Source organism: Candida oxycetoniae (genome assembly GCF_023343755.2).
Source record: "Candida oxycetoniae strain CBS 10844 chromosome Unknown scaffold78, whole genome shotgun sequence".
NCBI classification, from domain to species: domain Eukaryota; kingdom Fungi; phylum Ascomycota; class Pichiomycetes; order Serinales; family Debaryomycetaceae; genus Lodderomyces; species Lodderomyces oxycetoniae.
Window position 1 is genome coordinate 12,282 of NW_026055471.1, and position 21,015 is coordinate 33,296.

A 21,015-nucleotide genomic window follows, 5' to 3' on the forward strand; every position below is an offset into this window, starting at 1 on the left:
TCAATTGTTATTAAAAGAAGAAGAAGCCGAAAAAAAAAAAAGATTCTAGTGCGGATCCTAAAGGGGAAATATATGCGGCGTGCGGCTTTGCCGTTGAAAAGGCTCATCGCGATGAGTGAAATATAAAAGGTTAGAAGAAGAAGAAGAAGAAGAAGAAGAAGGAGGAGTATATTTGGTGCTGGAAGGAGGATATTTTTAAAGAGAGGTATGTTTATTGGGCGGAATGTTGTCAGCAGCTCGAAACACCGAGTACGAAGACAGTTTTTACAAAAAAAGTTTCTACAAAGAGGGTTGTCTTTGCAAAGAGAATTTTCTTGCTCACGATGTATGTGGAAACAGCCAAAAAATGACGGTGCATCTTCCTTTGGGAAAAATTTAGGTAAGGCAGAGTTAAAGTCGTCGAATATTAATTGGGATGTCGTCCATAAGCTAACTGAGAAAGCTGCTCACAGGCCAATCAAGAAAGGTGCTCTTACACTGACTAGAAAAGGTGGTCTCACACTGACTAGGAAAGGTGCTTTCTGGCTCGAGGAAGGTGCTCACAAGCCAATCAAGAAAGGCGCTCACAGGTCCACCGAGGAAGCTGCTCATAGGCCAATCAAGAAAGGTGCCCCTAGGTTTGAGGAAAGTGCCCCCAGGTTTGAAAAAGGTGTTGAAAATATCACGAATCGGCAAAAACAACCTTCAAAATCCAAAGCAAATGTTCCTAATTTCTTCAAAGATTTGCGGGAACAGCAAAAGGAAAAAACCTTGTCTTTGAACGAAACCAAATCGATGGATATGACCCAGCTTGGGGATTTAATCAGGTCTAAAAAAAAGAAATTTAATTACGATAGTCCTTCAACAGACTTAACAAAGACTTGTGTGCAATTATTTAAAGAGATCAAGGAAAAGGCAGAACAAACTAGTTGTTTAAATTACAATGATCCATCAGAAGAATGGAAAAAGAGATTTACAAAAGAAGAGTTGGTGCAGCTTGAAAACTTTTTTAAAACATTTCCAACAACCGCCACCGTTTGTGGGAAACTGATGACTAGTCCTGTTCGAGTAGGTGATTTGGTGACTTTGGGGAAGGAGAATTTAAGGTTGTGCATTGTTGCTGCCATACCAAGAAGTTTTGAGTCTCAAATTGCAGCATTTCTTACCGATAGGGGAGAAGTTGTTTTTTCAAACTTATACCACATAAATTATAGAATCCCTGGCGCTATTCCAGAAAAATATCACAAAGTAATCGAAAAATTGGTTATTCTTGAACAAAAGATTCTTGATGTTGCCCCAGTGGGTGTGCCGGATCCTCAATTCTCTGAATCAAAGGAGACTTTACCGGTAGAATTACAAGATAAATTCAAATCCTTGTTGAAGGAAAATGAAAATAAAAGTGAAAACGAAAACGAAAACGAAAACGAAAACGAAAATAAACTCGATGAAGATACTGCAAAAGAACTTTCCGATTATGATTCCACTGACTTTTTCGTCACACAAGCATCATCGCAGCTTTTGACTAATTCGCCAGTTCAGACATATCTAGTGCCCATTGCGGCAAGAGAACTCTACCATAAAGCTTTAACAAGAATCTCGGATGAAGCATTTCGAATGGTTAATGAAATAAACGGAAAATTGGAAAAGTTGCATAGACTTTTACAAACCGATGCAACTCAGGAGTTGAATGCGCCACGAATAGTTTCAATTTTTGAGTTACTTCACAAGATAGATGAACCACTTACTATTACTTCAGGGTTGAATTCGTCTTCTTCTTCTTCTTCTTCTTCTTCTTCTTCTTCGTCATCGTCCCATAAGAATTCCCTATTAGGAGCAAGTCCAATAGAACTGGTTGATTATGAAAATAAAAAATTTTCAGTTGCAAAATATCTAGCAGTTGTGTTTGCTTTGAAAAAACAAAGTAGACTTTGGACAATTCATAAAAGCGGCTCCTCTCCTACTAAAGTCACTATTTGGCCATTGGGGCAAATCATTTATGAAGACAAGATAAACGAGTATTTGGACAATAAAGGTATTTCCGAAATTGCAGATTATTGCGTTAAAAAAATTCTTGGAGAAGAAGTGGGGGCTGCTCCTTTCGTATACGATGGAGTAGTTGAAATGTTGCAAGAATATGTTAATGGGAAATATGAAAGCAATCCAGAAATTTCTGCGACTTTGATTTCTCTTTTGAGAAAGATTGATAGCCTATTGCAATCAAAAGGTTCACAGCCAACCAAGGATGCTTATAAATTTGAATACTCCTTTGGCAAAGCATACGATTTATTGGTCAAATTAAAAGGTGGAACTTTTGTTGATCCAGTAAAATGGCTTCGGGAAGCTGATTTTTCAAATCAAGAGTTAGGCATGAAGGCTGATATGCGCGAGACTTACTACAAATATTTTGATGAGGCAGTCGAGGCAGTTGAAAAGGATCATAGCATGCAAAAATGTTTGGAGGAAAACCTCTACGAAAAGGATCCGCTTGCCAAAGCTAGAGTCGATATGACCGAGATTCCAATCTACTGTATTGATGATTCAACAGCTCATGAAATTGATGACGGTATTTCACTTCATCAAGAAAGAGGCAAATATGTTATTTCTGTTCATATTGCCAACCCAAGCTCTTACATTAAACCTGATTCAACCATTAGTTCAATTGCATTTGAAAAAGCATCAACCACTTATCTTTTAGAAGATGTCTTTCCAATGTTACCCAAGGCGATCTCGAACCTTTCAGGTTTGGGAGTCAACAAACAAGAGAGAAGAACCTTTGTGATACAGTACAGGCTAGATAAGGACTCTGTAGACCGGTATATATCAGACAAAATGCTGGACCCCGACTTTTCCCCCACCCCATCATTTCTTCGAAATATTGATGAACAAATTAATGAGAGTGGAACTGTATTTTTTGGAAAGGTTAAAAGATTTCGTCAAGGATTTACTTATGGCGCAGTAAACGAACTTTTAGATGATAAAGAAAAGATGACCCTGTTCAAACAAACGGGGGGATCAAAAGATCCCGACTTTGATAGTTTATTCAAGTTGCTGAACATTTCGAATTTGCTTTTGGGGATTAGAAAATCTAAAAAAGCTTTCCTTTCAAATGGCAATATCAAAATAAGTTACAACAAGGGCACAAGCAGTCAAAACTCTTTTGATTTTGAAAATTATCGTCAAGAAATGGTTAGTGTTACATTACCAAACTCCAATCACTCTGTTTCGATTGGTATGCAAAAAACTACTGGGGGTGTATCCACCTGTTTGGTTACTGAAAATATGATTATTGGAAATTACTTGGTTGCGAAATTTGCAGAAAAACATCATATTCAAATTTTATACAAGTGCATGGATCCTAAGTTTGAAGGAGAGTTGCTTGAGAAATACGAGAGATTAGTTAAAGTTTTGGATGCAGAAAAGGACCTTTCGATACTAGCCGAGGCACCTAATTTTTATGCATTCTTGAACAGAGCTTTCATTTCTGATAAACCAGATAAGCATTTTTTTATGGGATTGAGTGTGTACACAAACGTCTCCTCGCCACTTAGACGGTATATCGATATGGTGAATCAATGGAAAATTCAGGATTATTTCCTTAAGCAGTCAACAGTTCCGGATGAAGCAATCAAGGGTATAGTCTCCCTGTTGAATGGTAAAAGCGATATTATACGGAATGTTCAAAATCGGTCAAAGGCTTTTTGGCAAGCCTTGATTTTAAAGATTTGCAACGAAGAGGAGGAGGGGAAAAGAATGGGTACAAATTCCAAAACAGTGGCCGAGAAGCTTAATTTGCAATTGAGTTTAAGGACAAATCCACAAAAGGGGACTGCAGTTGATGTTCTATTGGAGACATTCACTAGCGTTCGTGCTCATCTTGAGGTATCGAAAAACTTAGTGGAGGATTTCAGTAAAGGTGTCATACAGATTGGCAAATCGATCAACCCTTCGAGATTAAATTTGAAGAAAGTTGACATTATCGAAAATGAGGTGATTTTCGAATACAAGTAGAGAAAAAGTAGACAAAAGTATATATTTTGCTAAATACTTAATGACATGATGATGATGATTATAATTGGCTTTATTAAACATACAAAACTTTTTGAAAGCTGAAAACTAAAAGATACATCAACTACCTTTACTAGCTATGGTAAAATAACCAGGTTGTAGATCCTTAGTCATTAAATTAGTGGTTGTTTTTGTTCTCCTTCCCTTCTCTCCCTCATTTTCTTTCTTTTTTTTATTATGCCCATTTACCAATAAGAGCCATTGCAAATGCTCCCAAACTCAAGCAAAAATATGCAGAGAGTAACCTGGTCATGGGAGAACCTGTGAATTCACCAGAGTGTATAAAATCAAATGCCATCAATTCAGCAATACTGTTGTAAATCAAAATTCCCGCACAAGCGGCATCAAAAGTACCTGCTGTAATTAATGCAGTTCTAGAATCTACTGGGTATGAGTCACGCACTATTAAACCAATACCAGCAGCAAATGGTGTTGTAAGACTGTACGCAAGTGACATAGCCCATGGTAAGTATTTCTTATTATCTGGCCATTCTGTTGTAGCAAATCTTGTACCCAAACCCAACCCTTCAAAGAATTGGTGGAAACCAATGGCAACGTATAATGTAATAAATTCGTCTCCAGAAATAGTAAGGGTTAATCCCACAAAGATAGAGTGAAGGACAATACCACATTCCAAGACAATACAGTTCAAGATTTTTTGATAAATCGACTGAAATTTTTTGAAATCTCCAACGTTTTCAATCTTGGTCAAGCAGTTAGTCGCTTGTTTTTCCTCCAAGTCCTTCTTTGCAGAGTCTTCATTGCTAGTTGAACTATCCATGACTTGCAATTGTTCAGCAAACCTCTCTCTGGACTTTTCAGCCAACTTCTTCTGAGCGATAACATCAAAGAAAAAGATGAAGAAAACCGCAATTAACGCTATACCTTCAGCAAATGGATACTCAGTGAATGGAGCACCCAAACATTCATTGGTGAGAGCTTCTGATGATTCTGCCAATAAATGAATAAACCCAGTGGCTATAATGACACCACTACCGAAAAACTTGATCATGAAGAAAATCCATGATGGCATTTTAAATTTCTGGGAATATGTAGCAATTAATGGTGTAAACGACCCCAAAGCGGATAAAATGAACAATACCGGTACTGTGGATACTCTAGCAGCAAAGTGTGTTCCATTGTACTCGTTACGTGTGATACAAGTATCCTCGGCTCTTTTGATTGCATTGAAAACGATGTTTTCTCCACTAATTGCATCAAACATGGTTCCCAAAGAAAGAAAAAAAGTTCCTATTGTCTTTCAAACAACCAAAAACGTCATTTTGTAAAGGGTATTTTGCATCAATTTATATACAAGGTTGTGGAAAAATACTTGGCCCTTGACGTACGGCATTTATCAACCTTTAACCTTGGCATCTCTAACAAAAAAAGCACCCAGCAGCAGCAACAACAAAAAAGTAGGAAAAAAGAAAACTTGAGATGTCCGGCCTTTAGATAACCAGCCAATAACCTCTCAGTTTAAAGCATTGAGATTTTTGTTGAATCATCACACAAATCCAGCTGATGGAATAGATAGTGTACTTTTTAAGTTACTTTTGAAATGTAACTTGAGTTGCAGACAAAAAAGAAACAAAATGTAACAATAACAAACTCACCCTCCGGTTTAGAAAGGGACTCTCCCTTTTTCAAATATTCCGACACCCGGGTAAGGTTTTTAAGTTTAGCAGGAGTATCTAGATGTTGCTAAAGGTGACTGTTTTTTTTTTTCTTTTTACCTTTCATCCATCAGATGATCTCTTCAATCTAAAGGGCATCGCTTAATCTGAGGGTCCGTATGGTAGCGTACTATCGTTTAGGCGGCGGCAGTGAAAAATCAAATCTTTTTTTTTGTCCATCTTCCCATTTAGTTATAACTTGTATAGATTGTAGTATTTGGTAAACGAGGATTGATGCCAAAACAGGGTATGGAGGAAGGTTCGGGAGAGATTGTTGGTGCTAGTTCCCCTTCTTATTCCCTTCAAAACTCGTTTATATCGACTATAGACCATCTTCCATGCGACATTGTGCGATCTCTCTGGCTAATTCAGTCGTGCGACATCAAAATAGATGCTTATACAAAGGAGCTAAATCAATTGTTATTGGATTATCAGCAAACAGGGCAGATACAAAATGAAAGCATTGGTCGTATATACCGACTCCGGAAGTCTATTGAATGGCTACGTGATGAAACCATCGAGGAAAGTGCGGCATTGAACAACCAGTTAATTACACATAAACTATATTTGAAGGATGAAATTAATCAGTTGTATAGACTTGAGCGTAGCAAGCAGGAAACTGTTCAAAATGAGCGCGATAAGGATAATTTGAGAAAACAGTTGCAGAAGCACTATAAGCAACACTCATTGACATCACAGGTTGAAGCACTAAAGGAGAAGGAATCAGGAAAGGGTAAAGAACCTAGTAAGTCAGGTCTCAAGTTGATACTACGAATACCCAAGAATGATAGGATACAGAAGCTAAAGGGGGAAAAAAAGAAACTCGAGAAGAAGAGTGCAGATAAAAAGAGTGCTAAGGAAGTTGCTATCAAGTCGATGAGATTGAAAAACACTTCTCCTTCAGTTATACAAGCTAAAAAGGTCAAGAGTCTGGAAAGTATAAACAATGATGAGGATAACAAAAGGTATTGTTTTTGTAAACAGCCTTCAATGGGAGATATGATTGCCTGTGATAACGAAACTTCCTGTTGCAATGGCGAATGGTTTCACTACAAATGCGTTAATTTGCTAAGCAAAGCAGAAGCTTCGAAATATACTACTGGTAAAACACCATGGTTTTGTTCCATCGAGTGTCGGGAAACAGTCAATGCCGAAAAGAAGAGGCAAAAGCTAAAGCAGAAAAGAAGAGGCAAAAGCTAAAGCAGAAAAGAAGAGGCAAACGCTAAAGTAGACAAAGGGTCAAAACAACGCAAAATGGTGAATCATCCTTCTATTCCTAAAAAAAAAAAAAAACACATTATTCAAGTAGTTTTCTAAAAAACTTTAAAATTTTGATGAACTTTTTTCTTTTTTCGCTATACAGTTAATAGTTCCAACATACCATTTATTTCACTTGCTTCTTTACACTTTTTAATTTCAACTTCAATCTTTCTCAGCAAATTAGTAAAACATTCTTCAAGTACAACACATTTATCGATCATTGAGCCGTACATTTCCAAAATCACGGCGATGTAATCACAGACGAGGTTGAAGGATCTCACGTCTTCAATATTTTTTGTCAACCATTGTAACATGGGCAATAATGAGATTTCATCTCTTTCTAAAAGGGCAATTCTCAATTTGCCTCTCTTTTTCAACTCAGTTAATATAGTAATGGTCTGTTCCTTTGGCAATCCTGGTGCAAATGCACTATCCAAGGCTTCGCTCCACTTGAATGCATTCAAGTATTTTTCAAATTGTTTCAATTTTCCCTTTGTTTGTTGTTGTTGTTGTTGCTGAGGAGTGCTTGTGTTATTTACAATTTCGTATTCTTCCTCTCCCCCATAGTCTCTCCCTTTCATCATCCTAGCATACGCATTGGATGTTTCCTGTTTAACGCCTTGTTTCACTTTGGGTTCTGTTTTCCTCGTACGTATCGATGTCAACCCTGAGGTTAATCCAGCTACAAAATGTTTATAGTTGTCCGGTGACACTGCACATGTTAAAACACCGCCGCTGCCAAATTTCCACCCAAATTTGACGTCCCAGTTTGTTGTATTGTAGTCAAATATCTTGACATGTCCGTCTAATGACCCAACAAGCAAACCTTTTTCCCTCGTATCATAAAGACAGGTTGTTGACTTGACAAAATTATTTAACTGGTGGATTTGACCATTTCGTGTTAAATCCCATATCTTAACTTGCGGTCCACCTGCACTCACTATGGTGCTTGAATTAACTGCAAGTACATCTTCGACTGGATCATCCTGATTGAATTGAGCAACTGCACCACCGTTGGGATCTCGAATATCAAATAACCGCACAACACCATCGTAACAACCGGTTATGATCAAGTTCGTGTTCCCCGGTATAAAACTGGCACTTCTTATATAGTCTTTATGTTGCGACTCGTCAAATTGGACTACTGGTCCTTGGGAAGTTTGAGAAATATCCCAAAGACGTAAAATCCGATCGTCTGATCCAGTGATTAGTTGAGAAGCAATACTTGGATGGAACTTGGTGACATGTGTTGGATGCAGTGATGGTTTGAAGCTCACTAAAAGGTTTCTTGGTTGATAACTATCGTATATCGATACTAATCCTGAAGCATCTGAAGCACAAATTAGTTTCCCATCAAACCGATAATTCGATGTATATACAACATCCTTGAATCGGGAAAAAGTTTTGATGATTTGCCTCGTTTTCGATGAAAAAATTTGTATCCTCGTAGACGATGTCACTGCAAAGTCATAAGGTGACGCCGGATTGAACTCAATATGATTAATTGGATGGTTTTCTTTAATCAACTGTGGACTAACATAGCTTCGCCAATATCTCTGTTCGGGAGTAGTTTGAGAGGCTAGCGTCGGGTTCCTTACTTGAGGAACACCTTGTCTTGCTGACGACATCCTGACGTTGTTCTCTAATCAGAAAAGTGGAGAGCCAAATGAGTGGGAAGTTATCAAGTGAACCAGAGCTCGATGCCTGGTTTTTTTTTTTTTTTTTTTCAGTGCAGAGGTCTTCGCAGAGACGGAGATGTGAAGTTACATTACACAAACCAGAATTGGAATCATTAATTGGAACAAATGCTAAAAGTTGCAAAAAAAAAAAAACTTGATCAACTCTACAGGACAGCCAACTTGGAGTAAAACTCTACAGGATAGTTAACATAAATCAGTATCCATCACTTAGGGGACTAGTTGCATTATGTTTTAAGCTTATCAGGATATCTAATATTGGAGTACTTTGCATCCTTAAAGCGACACTATCGAGCAGAGCAAGATAGTGGAGCACACTAGCTGCCACCAACACTATCCTCAATTTGTATTTATGTTTTTCGTGTTTTTATCCTCAATTTGTATCTATCACTTTTGGTGTTTTTCCATCTCCTCCTCCATTATCATTATACTCTTCTTTCTTGTTTCCTTCCTATTTTCCCCCTTTCCTATTTCCTTTCCCTTCCTCTTCTTTGTTTCTCCTTTCGCATTTCTTGCATGTAGGTGGAAGTCAGTGTGCTCTACTATTGAGCAGAGCGAGATGGTGTCGTTTCGTAATGTTGGAATCACAGCAATCTCAACCTCATCAAGTAACTTCTCAGTACTTGGGCTTTTTTTTTACAAAATGACATTTCAATATATCGCTACCATTTATCACCAAGAGATCATTAACTAAAATTACTATCATCAACTGAAATGACCACCAAACAGAGCGAGTTAGTGAGCAGCACTTTGTTGCTTGATACACGTATACATATATATATATAGAGTGTTGCTAGTCAGTGCTGCTCCACTATCTAGCTCTGCTCGATAGTGTCGCACCAGTAACTTTCTGGTAGAAACTGAAAAATCAAAAGCCACATAAAATTTACATGCTATGCAAATGATATACTTATATAGCAAACTTACAAACTTTTACGTTAAGCCCAATTTTTTTTCTTCTTCACAATTAGTTTTCCAAATCCTTTTTCAAAGTACCCAAGAAAGCGTGCTTTTCAGCTGGGGTTTGGAATCTACCCTTACCGAATCTTGAAGCAGTATCGATCCATTTCAAGTTAACTTCTTCCAAAGCTCTTCTAGAAGTGTCAACATACAATGATTTTCTCAAAGTAACAATTCTCTTCTTAACACCTGGGATAGAACCTTTCAACAAAACGAAATCGTTGTTGACGTTACCGTATCTAACAAATCCACCCATTGGGTTGATTGTCTTCTTAGTTCTGTCAAATTCAGTGGCACCATTTGATTCATCACCTCCTTTACCGATACGGTAAACCTTGTGGTTGATTGATGTTCTGTGGTGGTAACCGTTTTGACCTGCTCTGGCAACGGTCCAGTTAACGTTAGCTGGATGCCAAGCACCAATACAAGCAACCTTACGTAAACCTCTGTGGGTTTTTCTTGGTAATTTCTTAGTACCCCATCTGTGAGTAACACCCTCGAAACCATGACCTTTAGTAACTGCAACAACATCAATCATTTCATTTTGTTCGAAAACTGAGTCAACAGAAACTTCCTTTTCAAAGTGTTCTCTAGCCCAATCAACCTTGTCAGAAATTGATCCACCGTTGATTTGGATTTCTGCCAAGTGAGCCTTCTTTTGAGCTAATGGGGTCTTCTTGACTTGAGTGTGAGCCAAAACTCTAACAACTGAAGCATACTTCTTAATTCTGGCTAATTCAGTTTCAATTTGTTTGGCGTCTGAAGCGTATTTGGCAGAGTATTTAGTAAATGCCTTCTTCTTTGATTTGTACCAGTTTTTGTAGAATCTTCTCTTAACTTCTTCAGACAAATGTTCAGCCCAAACAGTAGTTAATGATCTTAAACCTCTTGGGGTTTCAACGTAACCCACAACACCAACAATAACTAATGGAGGAGTATCAACAACAGTAGCAGCTTCAACAACTTCTCTCTTGTGCATCTTGGAACCTGGTCTGTCCAAGTCTCTAACAATAGTGGTCATACCTGCTTTGTAACCTAAAAAGGCAGTTAAAGCAACTGGTTTGGATTTCACATCCTTAGGGAAAGACTTAACTTTTCCTCTTTGGTTAGCAGCTCTTTTTCTTGGTAAGAATCCTAAGGAACCGTGACGTGGTGCTTCGTATTTTCTATGAGACATTCTTGTTGATGTTGTTGTTGATGATAATGGTGATGAGAAGAGAAAGAAAACTTGAAAAAAAAATTTTCCATAGAAATGGTGAAAAATTTGAAAAATTTGAAAAAAAAAAAAAAAAAAAAACATTTTGATCCCATTAGCACGACTAAAGTTGTAAAGATACCAAAAAAATCGTATGCAGGATTGATATACAAATTACCCGGCTATACGTTTTCTATTATGAACACTATCTCTCTAACCTTTGTTCTAATGTTTATAATGTGTTCATGTTTTTCTACTTCCCAAACAAACCAATTGAAAAGATTAAGATACCAGACAAAATTTGAAAGATGAAACGATAGATTGAACTAAAAAACGATAAAGGATAATAATAATAGAAAAAAGAACAACAATATAAATTGGTAAATCTACCTTCTTCTAATATGCATGACTCTCTTAAGCACCAACCTTGCGTCTTCTGAATCATCTGAAGATGATGAGGATAAAATCCCCTGATCGTTGATGTGAGTATTGACTACTCCTCTTCCTTCTTCTTCTTCTTCTTCTCCTCCTCCTCTATGACCTTTATCATTTAATAAATCAACCATGATGACGGAGTTTTGAGTCTCATTTGGGTTTTCTAAATCATGTTGCTGTTGCTGCTGTTGCTGAGGACTGGAAGATTGAAGTGGCAGTTGCCGCAGTTGCTGTTGCTGTTGTTGCTGTTGTTGCTGTTGCTGTTGCGACTGTTGCTGCTGTTGCGACTGTAGCTGCTGTTGTTCTCCGGTGAATATTTCTTGATTGATTAAAAATGGATTCATCATTAAATTATAGCTATGATTACTGCCATTTGAACATACTTTTTGTCGATTCTGAGGTGAATTTATGCTCATCACACTATTCATCATAGAATTGAAATGAGGAGTCAAATTAAATATAGGAGTAAACCCAGTTGAGAAATTGTATAAACTGTTAGTACTATTACTATTGATGGAATTGTTCTTTGGTGTCTGAGGAGGTAGGAAAGGTGGCGATAGTGCGGGGTGCTGTAATAACGGTGTATAGTTAACGGTTATTGACTCATTAATGGAGTTTAATCGTGTTGCTGTTTCTAATTTCTGTTGTGTTGCTACACCTGTTATATCTGAATTGTGTCTTCTTAATAGTTGAGGATGTTTTGGTTCCATAATGGATTCATCATCCGTCGACAAGATTGCACGGTTCAGTATTGGTTGTTGACAATGTTGACTAAGCTTTTGATGGGCTTTTGTTTCAACTAGTTGCTCTGGCTCTGGCTCTGGCTCTGGCTTTTGCTCTGGCTTTTGCTCTGGCTCCAACTCCAAGTCCATCTCCAAGTCCAACTCTGATTCCAGCTTGGGCTCCAGCTCAGACTCGTTTTCTATTTTTTTAACATCGTAAGTTGGAGATGATGATGACGATTGTGGTGGTGAGGAGTTTGTATTGAAAATATTAGTTGACAATACAGCTTTTCCCAGCTCGTCAATAGTCAATTTCAACAGGAAATCCTCAAATGACTTTTTACAAAGTAAAGGTGATTTAAATTTACCCGCCTTGGTATCCTCACAAGCTGTGGTAGTTGAAGCTGCTGCTGCTGCTGCTGCTGCTCCTCCTCCTCCTGTTCTGTCGCCATTTGAGCTCGCTGTTAGTGATACTGGGGGTAAGAGATTCTTTGAAAAATCCTGCATCGATCTTGCTCTAGTTGGAGAATTAACCTGTGAATAGTCACTTTGTTTGCAAGATTCATCTTTTGCTACCTGGGCCAAATTCGAACTATGCGGGGTAAAAAAGCTATTCTTTGCAGCCAATGATGAAGACATTGATGAGGACATTGAGGTTGATGATGAAGTTGAAGAAGAAGATGTAGGTGGGGGTGTATTATAAAAAGCTTGCGAGTGAGTGATCATGGATATGTTATCCAATGTTTTTTTATGGAAATAATAGGAAGATGAAGATGATGATGATGATGCAGTAGGTGGGAAATGAGTACTCGTTGATGACATGGGGGTTGCTAATGGTACTGGTGATGGGTGAGAAAATGACTTTGATTTTTTCAAATTAATCATGGGCGATGTATCTGGTATAATAGATGTTGATGTTGGCAAAGATATAACTGAAGAGTTCTTTCTCCTTTTTTTGGTCTTTGATGTGGGACTGACTCTCATCAAGGGAGTAAACACGTTTGGTGCCCCTTGTCTAGCAGCCGAGTTGGAATTTGACTCAGCGGGACTAGCATGTAAGGGTGATGTATTTACGTTGATGTTGACAGTAGTGGTGATTTTCTCAGCAAACGAGTTCTTCTTTGGAGGTCTACCTCTTTTCCTCTTTGGAGTTGGGGTAACGAGCAGTTGCATAGATGATGAACCTGCGCTTGTTGTTTTCTGTTGCTGCTGCTGTTGCTGCTGCTGCTGCTGTTGCTGCTGCAACTGTAACTGTTGTTGTTGCCGGTTTTGCTGACTATAAAACTTGTTTACCTCAAAAGGGTCATTGGCGGTATGTGAAGGTGCAGCTGTGTGTATACCCGGCACCACAAAGGAGCTCATATGTGGCTGCTGATGCAATTGATGTTCGTGGTTAGATGCATAAATGATTTGTGGTGGATACTGATCTGGCATAATGAGGGTTTATTTGAAACAAGTTGGGTCAGTTTGTGAGACCATGTGAAGCAAAGGGATAAAAAGTTTAAGTTGTCAATGAACAGCAACTATTGACCAGTCTATATTGGAAGAAAAAAACAAGAAATGTCTTTATGGTAAGAAGAAGAAGAGAGAAGGGAGGGGGGGTGGGTAAATATAGAAGGGGGAGGAAAGTGAGTTAAAAAAAAAAACGAGTGTAGCTTAAAATGACAAGAAACGAATGAATGTGTTGTAAACTGTGGACAAGCAAAACTTATTCCCTTAAGATATGACAATGTGAAGATGTGAACAATGTCTCCAAGCTAGTTTTCTCTTTTTTTTTTTTTTTTTTTTTTTTTCCTATTAAAAAAAAAAAAAGTACACCAAATTCAATACTAAAAAAACCCGATCTCAATTTCAATGGGTAATTCCTTATAAAAGTATTTATCCTTTTTAAATAGAGATTACTAACTGCTGTGTTTAACCACCTTTTACTTTTGCCCTACAAATCTAAACTATACGCTTAAAAAAAATAATTTTATTCTAAAAAAAAAATTAAAAAAAAATTAAAAAAAAATTAAAAAAAAAAAAACGCCAAATTGGGAAAGGTAATTGGATTGACAATAAATGAAAAGTTTTTGTCTTAGTGTTGTAAAGAGGTTTTGAAAGATTCAAGAAAATCGAATTGAATCTTTCCCCCTGAGAAAGTTAAACGAGTCTTGAAAAGTGAGATCTTGAGAATATTAATGAACACTTGAGAATATTGACAAAAAGGAAAGGCGCTATTAAAGAAAAAGCGCTATTAGAGAGAAAGCGCTATCAGAGAAAAAAGCGCTATTAGAGAAAAAGCGCTATTCGAGAGAAAGCGCCGTTGGAGAATGGAAAGATGGATAAACATTGTTGGCCTAAGCCAATCATCCACACCTATATCTTATATAATCATATAATTCTATTTACTATTGTCTCTGGTTGGCTAATGAAAGGAGCACACTAGCAGCAGGGAGCGCGTCTTTCAAGTTATAAAGTACATGCACCAAAAGTCAAAATTTTGTCTTGTAAAAAACAGTCTTTTTATTTCTTCTGCATAGAAATTTATCTTGAATAAAAGAGCGGGTAATCTTGGTAAATGAGACTTTCATAACGATCGTATTTTCCAATTTCCTCAATCGAATGATTTTAATTAATTGTTGAATAAAACAATAAAAGTCGAGCGCTCTTTCTTTACGCGTGTTTACTTGCTCCCCCCTCTAGAGAAGATATTTGTCCATTTTCTAACCTCTCTTCATTGACACACTTTTTTTTTTGTCAATAGAATTGGCACAATGTATCACCATTTACTCAACAACGTCTCCTATTTAAAAGGACACTTTATCCAAATTAAAGCCCAAACGTATGTATTTGAATTTTTACACGAATAGTCTTTATCTTTACGCCACCGTAAGTGTGTCCTACAGCCCATTGACTACAAAGGAATAATAATAAAAAAAGAGAGAATTTAAGCGAATCAGAAATTAAAGCTCAAAACCTAAAACAAAATGGTCAAAACTGGAAAACAAGACTTTGGACAGTTGGATCAGCTCCTACTACACGGTGACAGGGGATACGAAAGTAAAATCAATCTCTTCTCCCCCCCCCCTCTCTCTCTTTTTTTTTTTTTTCTTTCTCTCTCTCTTTTTGCCTCTTTCTCCCTCTCTGTATCCGTTTGTCCAAGTGGTCTTTTTCACTTTATGGGGAAACAGAAGCAGCTAAATTGCGAGGCAAGATTCATTCGTTGTTGTTTTTTTTTAAACTTTTTCAATATCAAAAGAGCAAGAGAACGCCCCTTTTCTTAAAATAAAATAATAATAACTGAGAAAAGGATGGAACGAATAAAAGAGAATATTGTCTGCCTCTCTAGCTCTATCGGTATTTCGTCACTTAGTCCTTGTTGGTTATTAGTTCTTTATTGTCCACTTTTCTGCAATTAGTAAAACTCTTACTTCGATTGAAAAAAAAAGAAAAAAAAAATAATTTTAACTATAGGACTTTAAGACACTGTTCAATGAGTATTAAAGATATCCCCCCCTTTTGACTTGTTTGTGTTTAAATGATTTTTTTGTCATAACCGCAGGTGTCTTATCTCTTATTATTATCGGTTATCATCGTCATCGGTGTTGTAAAATGGTTACCCCTTCATCCATTGTCACCTGTTTTGGAAAAGAAGGTTAGGAGACGGATAATGAGAGGAGGTAAGCGCCATTCACATTTAAATGAAGAGAACAAAAATAAGAAAGTGTTGAGAGTTGAGAGTTGAGAGTTGAGAGTTGAGAGTCGAGAGTCGAGAGTCGAGAGTCAGAGCCGGCACCTGATTCTTCTGAATCTGCATTTAAGTCTGCATCTCTTACTCGATGTTTAAGTCTGCATCTCTTAGTCGGCGTTTTAGTGTCTGTATGTGTGTGTTGTGTCACAAGGTGAAAAATTTAATTAATTTACCTTCGCTTCAAAGCCCAAGATTCGCATAATAGACAGATGAACAAAGACTAATGGGTAAAGCCTGCGCCTCCTCCACACACAAGAGTCTTATATTTATGAACAGCAATGATCCAGTGATATCAGACAATATAATATAATATATTGATAAGAAACTAAGAAATCAATAAAAAAGACGGATAAACTAATAAGCAAATTGCTGGTTAGTAAAAAAAAAAAATTCATTAAAATCATTAAAACGATTTAGTGTCAGCAATTGACAAAGCAATGAAGAAGAAAAAATTGAAAAAAAAAAAAAAACACTTGTTTTATGAATGGGGTTGGAATGGTGTAAGACATGGTTTCACAGAGGTAAGAATATTTATCGCAAATGCCTGGTTCTTCTCGAGTATAAATCAGGACTTTATAAATACGAAAATGATTGATTCTGTGTTTTTATTCCCAGTCAACGATGTTCCGGTATGAGTTACTAGTCTAGCGATTTTGGTACAAAGTTTTATTTGTTACTAAAAAATTTTTTCAATCTCTTATTAAATTTCGACGCGTCATTCTGTATGTAATGTATTTTACAAATTGGGTAATATTAGTCAAAAGTGCACTACACTTGCATAATAGTCTCTCTCTCTCTTCAGCAAGAGAAGCCAAATCAATATGTTTTAGACTAGAATATGAATCTGAATATGAATCTGTGGATAAACCGTTATTTTAAATCTGTTTGGAAAAGGATATTTTAAATCTGTTTGGAAAAGGAGAAATTACTCGCATGCGTCTGTGACTAACTTCGGCCAATAGTTTTTTTTCTAGTTTTGCTTTCTTCTTCCCGAATTTACTTGTCTTTAAAACTACAAGAATTTGTGATGTGATGAAAAATGGATGAAACATTACTAATTAACAATGTCGTACAAGTACGAAATATTGCTCAATAGCAATGTTGTACAAGTATGAAATACTACTCAATAGTAATGTTGTACAAGTGTTGGATAAAGCGTTCTTGCTTTCCATCAGAGTCATCTAACAAACTGGCATTGTACACTTACACATATCTATATTTTAGAAATTTGTTGTATTACACTTGAGGGGGTGTTATTTTTTTTTTAGAGCAAAACAAATACCCCTTAATAAAAGGAAAAAAAAAGAAAGAAAAACAAAAAAAAAGACTTATTATGAATATTAGTCTCCAACTACGACCTATCCATTGAACTTGGTAATAGTTTCCAAACAATTGCTGTATTGGATACTGAACTAACTTCTTCTCATATATCTCTCTAAAATCAATCTTGAAGCACATTAACCCACGCTTTAAGCAAATTTATCCTCTTCAAGTAAGAAACCTCATCATCATCCATCTTTTCTTCCCCAATTAATCCATCTGTTGTGGAGTTCAACAATCCGGTGTTGAATTTAGCCAACTCGTTTTGTGCAGCAAGATTCACTATGCTTTCTGCTCGTTGTCTTTCCATGGTAATCTGCTCTTTATGACTTATTTCCAGTTTGAACGATTCGGGTATTGATGACATCATATACGTATACCATTTTGAAATTGCATCAAACCAGTCTTCGATTTTGATGGGTCGATCAATTAGGAAAAAAAACTTACTCGATAATGTCGATGTAGAAGGGTTTGGTGCATCGGCGAAAAATAAGTTTGTTCCACCATCTATAATCATTTCGTCCGTATTGTTGTTATTCTCTTCCTTGGTGTTGTTGTCGCTGGCTTGTACCGTGAGCGAATCAAGTGATTTAATATTATAATAAATTGATTTGGGAGTAGTAGGTACCACTAGATCCGTTCTACTGCTTTGGTAAACTAGTTTCTCGATATTATCGACTTTTGAGTTTTTCAATTTTCCTTGATGCATTAATCTTACCAATAACTGCTCCAAATCATCATCTCCATTTGGCAATTTCAACTTATCACACAATGAACTAAAGCTGATTACTGGGAAAGTGGAAAGATATTTGAGTAATACTTTTGATCTCAAATTATTTAAGATTTCCTTTGATGCATGTTTGAAAATGTCATCATTTTGTATAAACGAGTCACTTTTATCTTGTAAGACTTTTTCGAATCCATCCAAATCCAAAGAATGGTATGCATGGATCAACTTCTTCAAATTGTCAAATTCGCTAAACTGAGAATATGTTTGTGTTTCTTGGTTTTGGAAAGGGTCTAGCTCAGAATCAGTTAGTAAGGAACAAAGCGCGAGATATTTCAAGTTCTTATTCTTTTGCAAATTGAAACTGCCTGCTTCATCGTAGCTCTTAAAGCTTTGATAGAATTCGTATTTGGCCTTTTGATAATTGTTTCGATAAAATTGTACTTTGGCTCCACATTCCTTAATAATTCCCATTATCTTTGGATGTGTTACCGCGGTGGTATTTTTCGAGCTCAAATTGTAAAGTTTATTCATCATGGGCAAGTCCAATTTATTAATTTGAAATAAATATTCAATTTCAGCAGCAATTATTTCAAGTGCAAATAATTTTTGAATTGACTCAGGAACAGTTTGGAACCTGGCATGAATCTTTTCTAAAAGTTGTGGTACTCTGTCGGTTTCTCCATTCTCCATTAGCAAATTTAGTAGATTGGAGTTTATCTTTAACGACAACTTATCGCTAACGAAATAGTTTTGATCCAAAAGAATTTGATAAAAATCATGGATGAATTCCGGTTGAGACACATTTGAGTACCGCACAATCATTCGAGAAAGAGATTCCTCAGCATATGACTTACTCAACCTCGGCAATAATGGAATAGCTTGCTTAAGTAGATTTAGCACTTCTTGGTAATTTGCTTGATTAAAATATAGTTTGATCAATTGCTTAAATGCCCGGAAAACCCAATCCACTTGGTCGTCCGAGGTATAATTCTCAACAATGTTTCTGAAATTAGCAATGGCTTGATTTGGCTCATCGTCTTTTACAGCTTTTGCCGTGTAATATTTATTTTCCTAGTGGTGAAAAAAGTACGGTTTTATTAGTTATCAATAGATACACTTTGGCGGGTAACCTTTTTTTTTTTTTTTCAAGGCTATTTTAGTTTTTGCAATACATACAATTCCTTGAGCCTCGTCCTGTGAGATACGGCCATCATCATCGTTTGACAAGACATCTCCGCTTTCCTCTTCTTCAAACTCGAATTCATACGAATCTTCAGAAAAGATCTCTTCATCAGACATCTCTCCTCGTAATTGACCTGACCTTGATATCGAAAAAAAAAAAAAAAAAACTAAAATAAAATAAAATAAAATAAAAAATGTATTTAGTTATGGCTGGTGGAGAAAAAAAAAACACAGGGCAATTTTTAACTATGGGGAATCGTTGATGGTATGGCAAATACATGAAAAGAGTCATACTCGTCGGGAACAACCAGAGAAACAATCAGAGAAACGTCCAGGAGGAAAGGTCTCATCAACTTTATGACTAGAAGTACAGTTGATACAGAGTTGGATATTTGGTCAACTATACACCCTTGTAATTAATAATGAGTATTCTAGTTACATAGATAGAAATTAGAATTATGGTATGAATAACAACAAGCATGGTATCTAGTTCAAATTTTACATGTATAAACAACAAGTTCCTTTGTAGTGTAATGGCTATCACGGTTCGCTCTCACCGAGCAGATCGGGGTTCGATTCCCCGCAAGGGAGGAATTTGATTCAACTTATTTTTTTTTTCTGGCAAACGAGAAACTTAACTTAAGCAATTTTTTTTTAACAGGTGAGAAACTTAACTTGATCAGTTTTTTTGGCAAGTGAAAAACTCAACTTAACCAACTTTTTAGTAGAGTAGTAAATTATAGTTTTATCTCCTACTTGTTTTCTCATTACTATTTATTTTTGTCATGTTAGCGTTAAAGAGAGGAGCTATAATTTGAATGTTGTATATGGTTTGCTATTATTTGAGATGAATGTTGTATATATTGTGCTATAGAAAAGTGATCTACGTAAAAACTTTTTTTCCTTTTTCTTTTTTTTGGTTGCAAAATGCAACAAAATGTTTTTCCCTTGTAGTTAACAACTAAAAAGTGAGTTACAACACCAACAGGGTTTGACTTGCTACTACTTCTCACTTCTAAATGACAGCCATGACATAATTGTTGAGAACTCACTCAATAATTGACACACGGGTTTGATTGAATATTATGTAAACATAGGTGACAAAAATGCACACATAAAGAAGAAACAAGTCAGAAAAAGAAAGACGGAAAAAATAGGTATTGCTTTTTAAGAATCGCACTCACATGACACATAATGTCTTTATAACTGAGACCTCTCATCTATTACCACTTGAAAATTTTGTAGTAAAAAAAAAGAAAAAAAATAAATAAATACAAGAAAAGCTTAGAATAAGTCATTGACCAACCTTATTTGTGAAATAAAATAGTGAACATAGGAGGCATATATCAAACTAGTGGCTCTGAGAAGCACTAGTAGTCTTTTTCCTATGTATTCAAATCACCAAACTCGCATTATCCCTTTATTTTGGACTTTCTTTTAACGAAACAACAAAAAGCTAAAAAATAATAAATTACATAGTGTAAATTTCGCTTCCAGTATATTTTTTTATTGTAGAGTAAAGGTTTTTGTAAGTCTTTGCGAGAGATAAGAAATATAAAGTAATGTGTGGAGAAAGAGTCAAAATTAACTGTCCTTCTATTATTTCTATTGCGCCCTGCCTAAATTTCGGTCATATCCGGGTCAATAGGTAAAATTGACAAGGGGTGTGAAACAAAATACAATATATGTCTGGAGTAGATACAAAACATGTCTGGAGTAGATACAATATATGTCTGGAGTAGATACAATATATGTCTGGAGTAGATACAAAACATGTCTGGAGTAGATACAATATATGTCTGGAGTAGATACAATATATGTCTGGAGTAGATACAAAACATGTCTGGAGTAGATACAATATATGTCTGGAGTAGATACAATATATGTCTGGAGTAGATACAAAACATGTCTGGAGTAGATACAATATATGTCTGGAGTAGATACAATATATGTCTGGAGTAGATACAAAACATGTCTGGAGTAGATACAATATATGTCTGGAGTAGATACAATATATGTCTGGAGTAGATACAAAACATGTCTGGAGTAGATACAATATAT

General features: G+C 36.3%; 7 protein-coding genes across 7 annotated transcripts; 2 read left to right on the forward strand and 5 right to left on the reverse strand. All coding sequences in view use genetic code 12, as the record gives it.

The window, feature by feature from the left end:
- Nucleotides 1–327: 327 nt before the first annotated feature.
- MSU1 (Msu1p) lies at nt 328–3,987 on the forward strand (the record flags this gene model as incomplete). The annotated part of the gene is made up of 1 exon (XM_049325339.1): nt 328–3,987. One exon carries the CDS (start codon nt 328–330, stop codon nt 3,985–3,987), a length of 3,660 nt encoding a protein of 1,219 aa, XP_049178993.1.
- A 232-nt stretch (nt 3,988–4,219) lies between these two features.
- KGF56_003953 (uncharacterized protein) lies at nt 4,220–5,269 on the reverse strand (the record flags this gene model as incomplete). The annotated part of the gene is made up of 1 exon (XM_049325340.1): nt 4,220–5,269. The coding sequence occupies one exon, from the start codon at nt 5,267–5,269 to the stop codon at nt 4,220–4,222; it is 1,050 nt and encodes a 349-aa protein (XP_049178994.1).
- A 685-nt stretch (nt 5,270–5,954) lies between these two features.
- On the forward strand, nt 5,955–6,920 carry KGF56_003954 (uncharacterized protein; the record flags this gene model as incomplete). The annotated part of the gene is made up of 2 exons (XM_049325342.1): nt 5,955–5,967; nt 6,112–6,920. The coding sequence occupies 2 exons, from the start codon at nt 5,955–5,957 to the stop codon at nt 6,918–6,920; spliced, it is 822 nt and encodes a 273-aa protein (XP_049178995.1).
- A 155-nt stretch (nt 6,921–7,075) lies between these two features.
- UTP15 (snoRNA-binding rRNA-processing protein) lies at nt 7,076–8,608 on the reverse strand (the record flags this gene model as incomplete). The annotated part of the gene is made up of 1 exon (XM_049325343.1): nt 7,076–8,608. One exon carries the CDS (start codon nt 8,606–8,608, stop codon nt 7,076–7,078), a length of 1,533 nt encoding a protein of 510 aa, XP_049178996.1.
- A 1,036-nt stretch (nt 8,609–9,644) lies between these two features.
- On the reverse strand, nt 9,645–10,814 carry RPL3 (60S ribosomal protein uL3; the record flags this gene model as incomplete). The annotated part of the gene is made up of 1 exon (XM_049325344.1): nt 9,645–10,814. The coding sequence occupies one exon, from the start codon at nt 10,812–10,814 to the stop codon at nt 9,645–9,647; it is 1,170 nt and encodes a 389-aa protein (XP_049178997.1).
- Nucleotides 10,815–11,218: 404 nt separating this feature from the next.
- Nucleotides 11,219–13,423, reverse strand: KGF56_003957 (uncharacterized protein; the record flags this gene model as incomplete). The annotated part of the gene is made up of 1 exon (XM_049325345.1): nt 11,219–13,423. The coding sequence occupies one exon, from the start codon at nt 13,421–13,423 to the stop codon at nt 11,219–11,221; it is 2,205 nt and encodes a 734-aa protein (XP_049178998.1).
- A 3,740-nt stretch (nt 13,424–17,163) lies between these two features.
- On the reverse strand, nt 17,164–19,071 carry KGF56_003958 (uncharacterized protein; the record flags this gene model as incomplete). The annotated part of the gene is made up of 2 exons (XM_049325346.1): nt 17,164–18,843; nt 18,949–19,071. The coding sequence occupies 2 exons, from the start codon at nt 19,069–19,071 to the stop codon at nt 17,164–17,166; spliced, it is 1,803 nt and encodes a 600-aa protein (XP_049178999.1).
- Nucleotides 19,072–21,015: the final 1,944 nt, after the last annotated feature.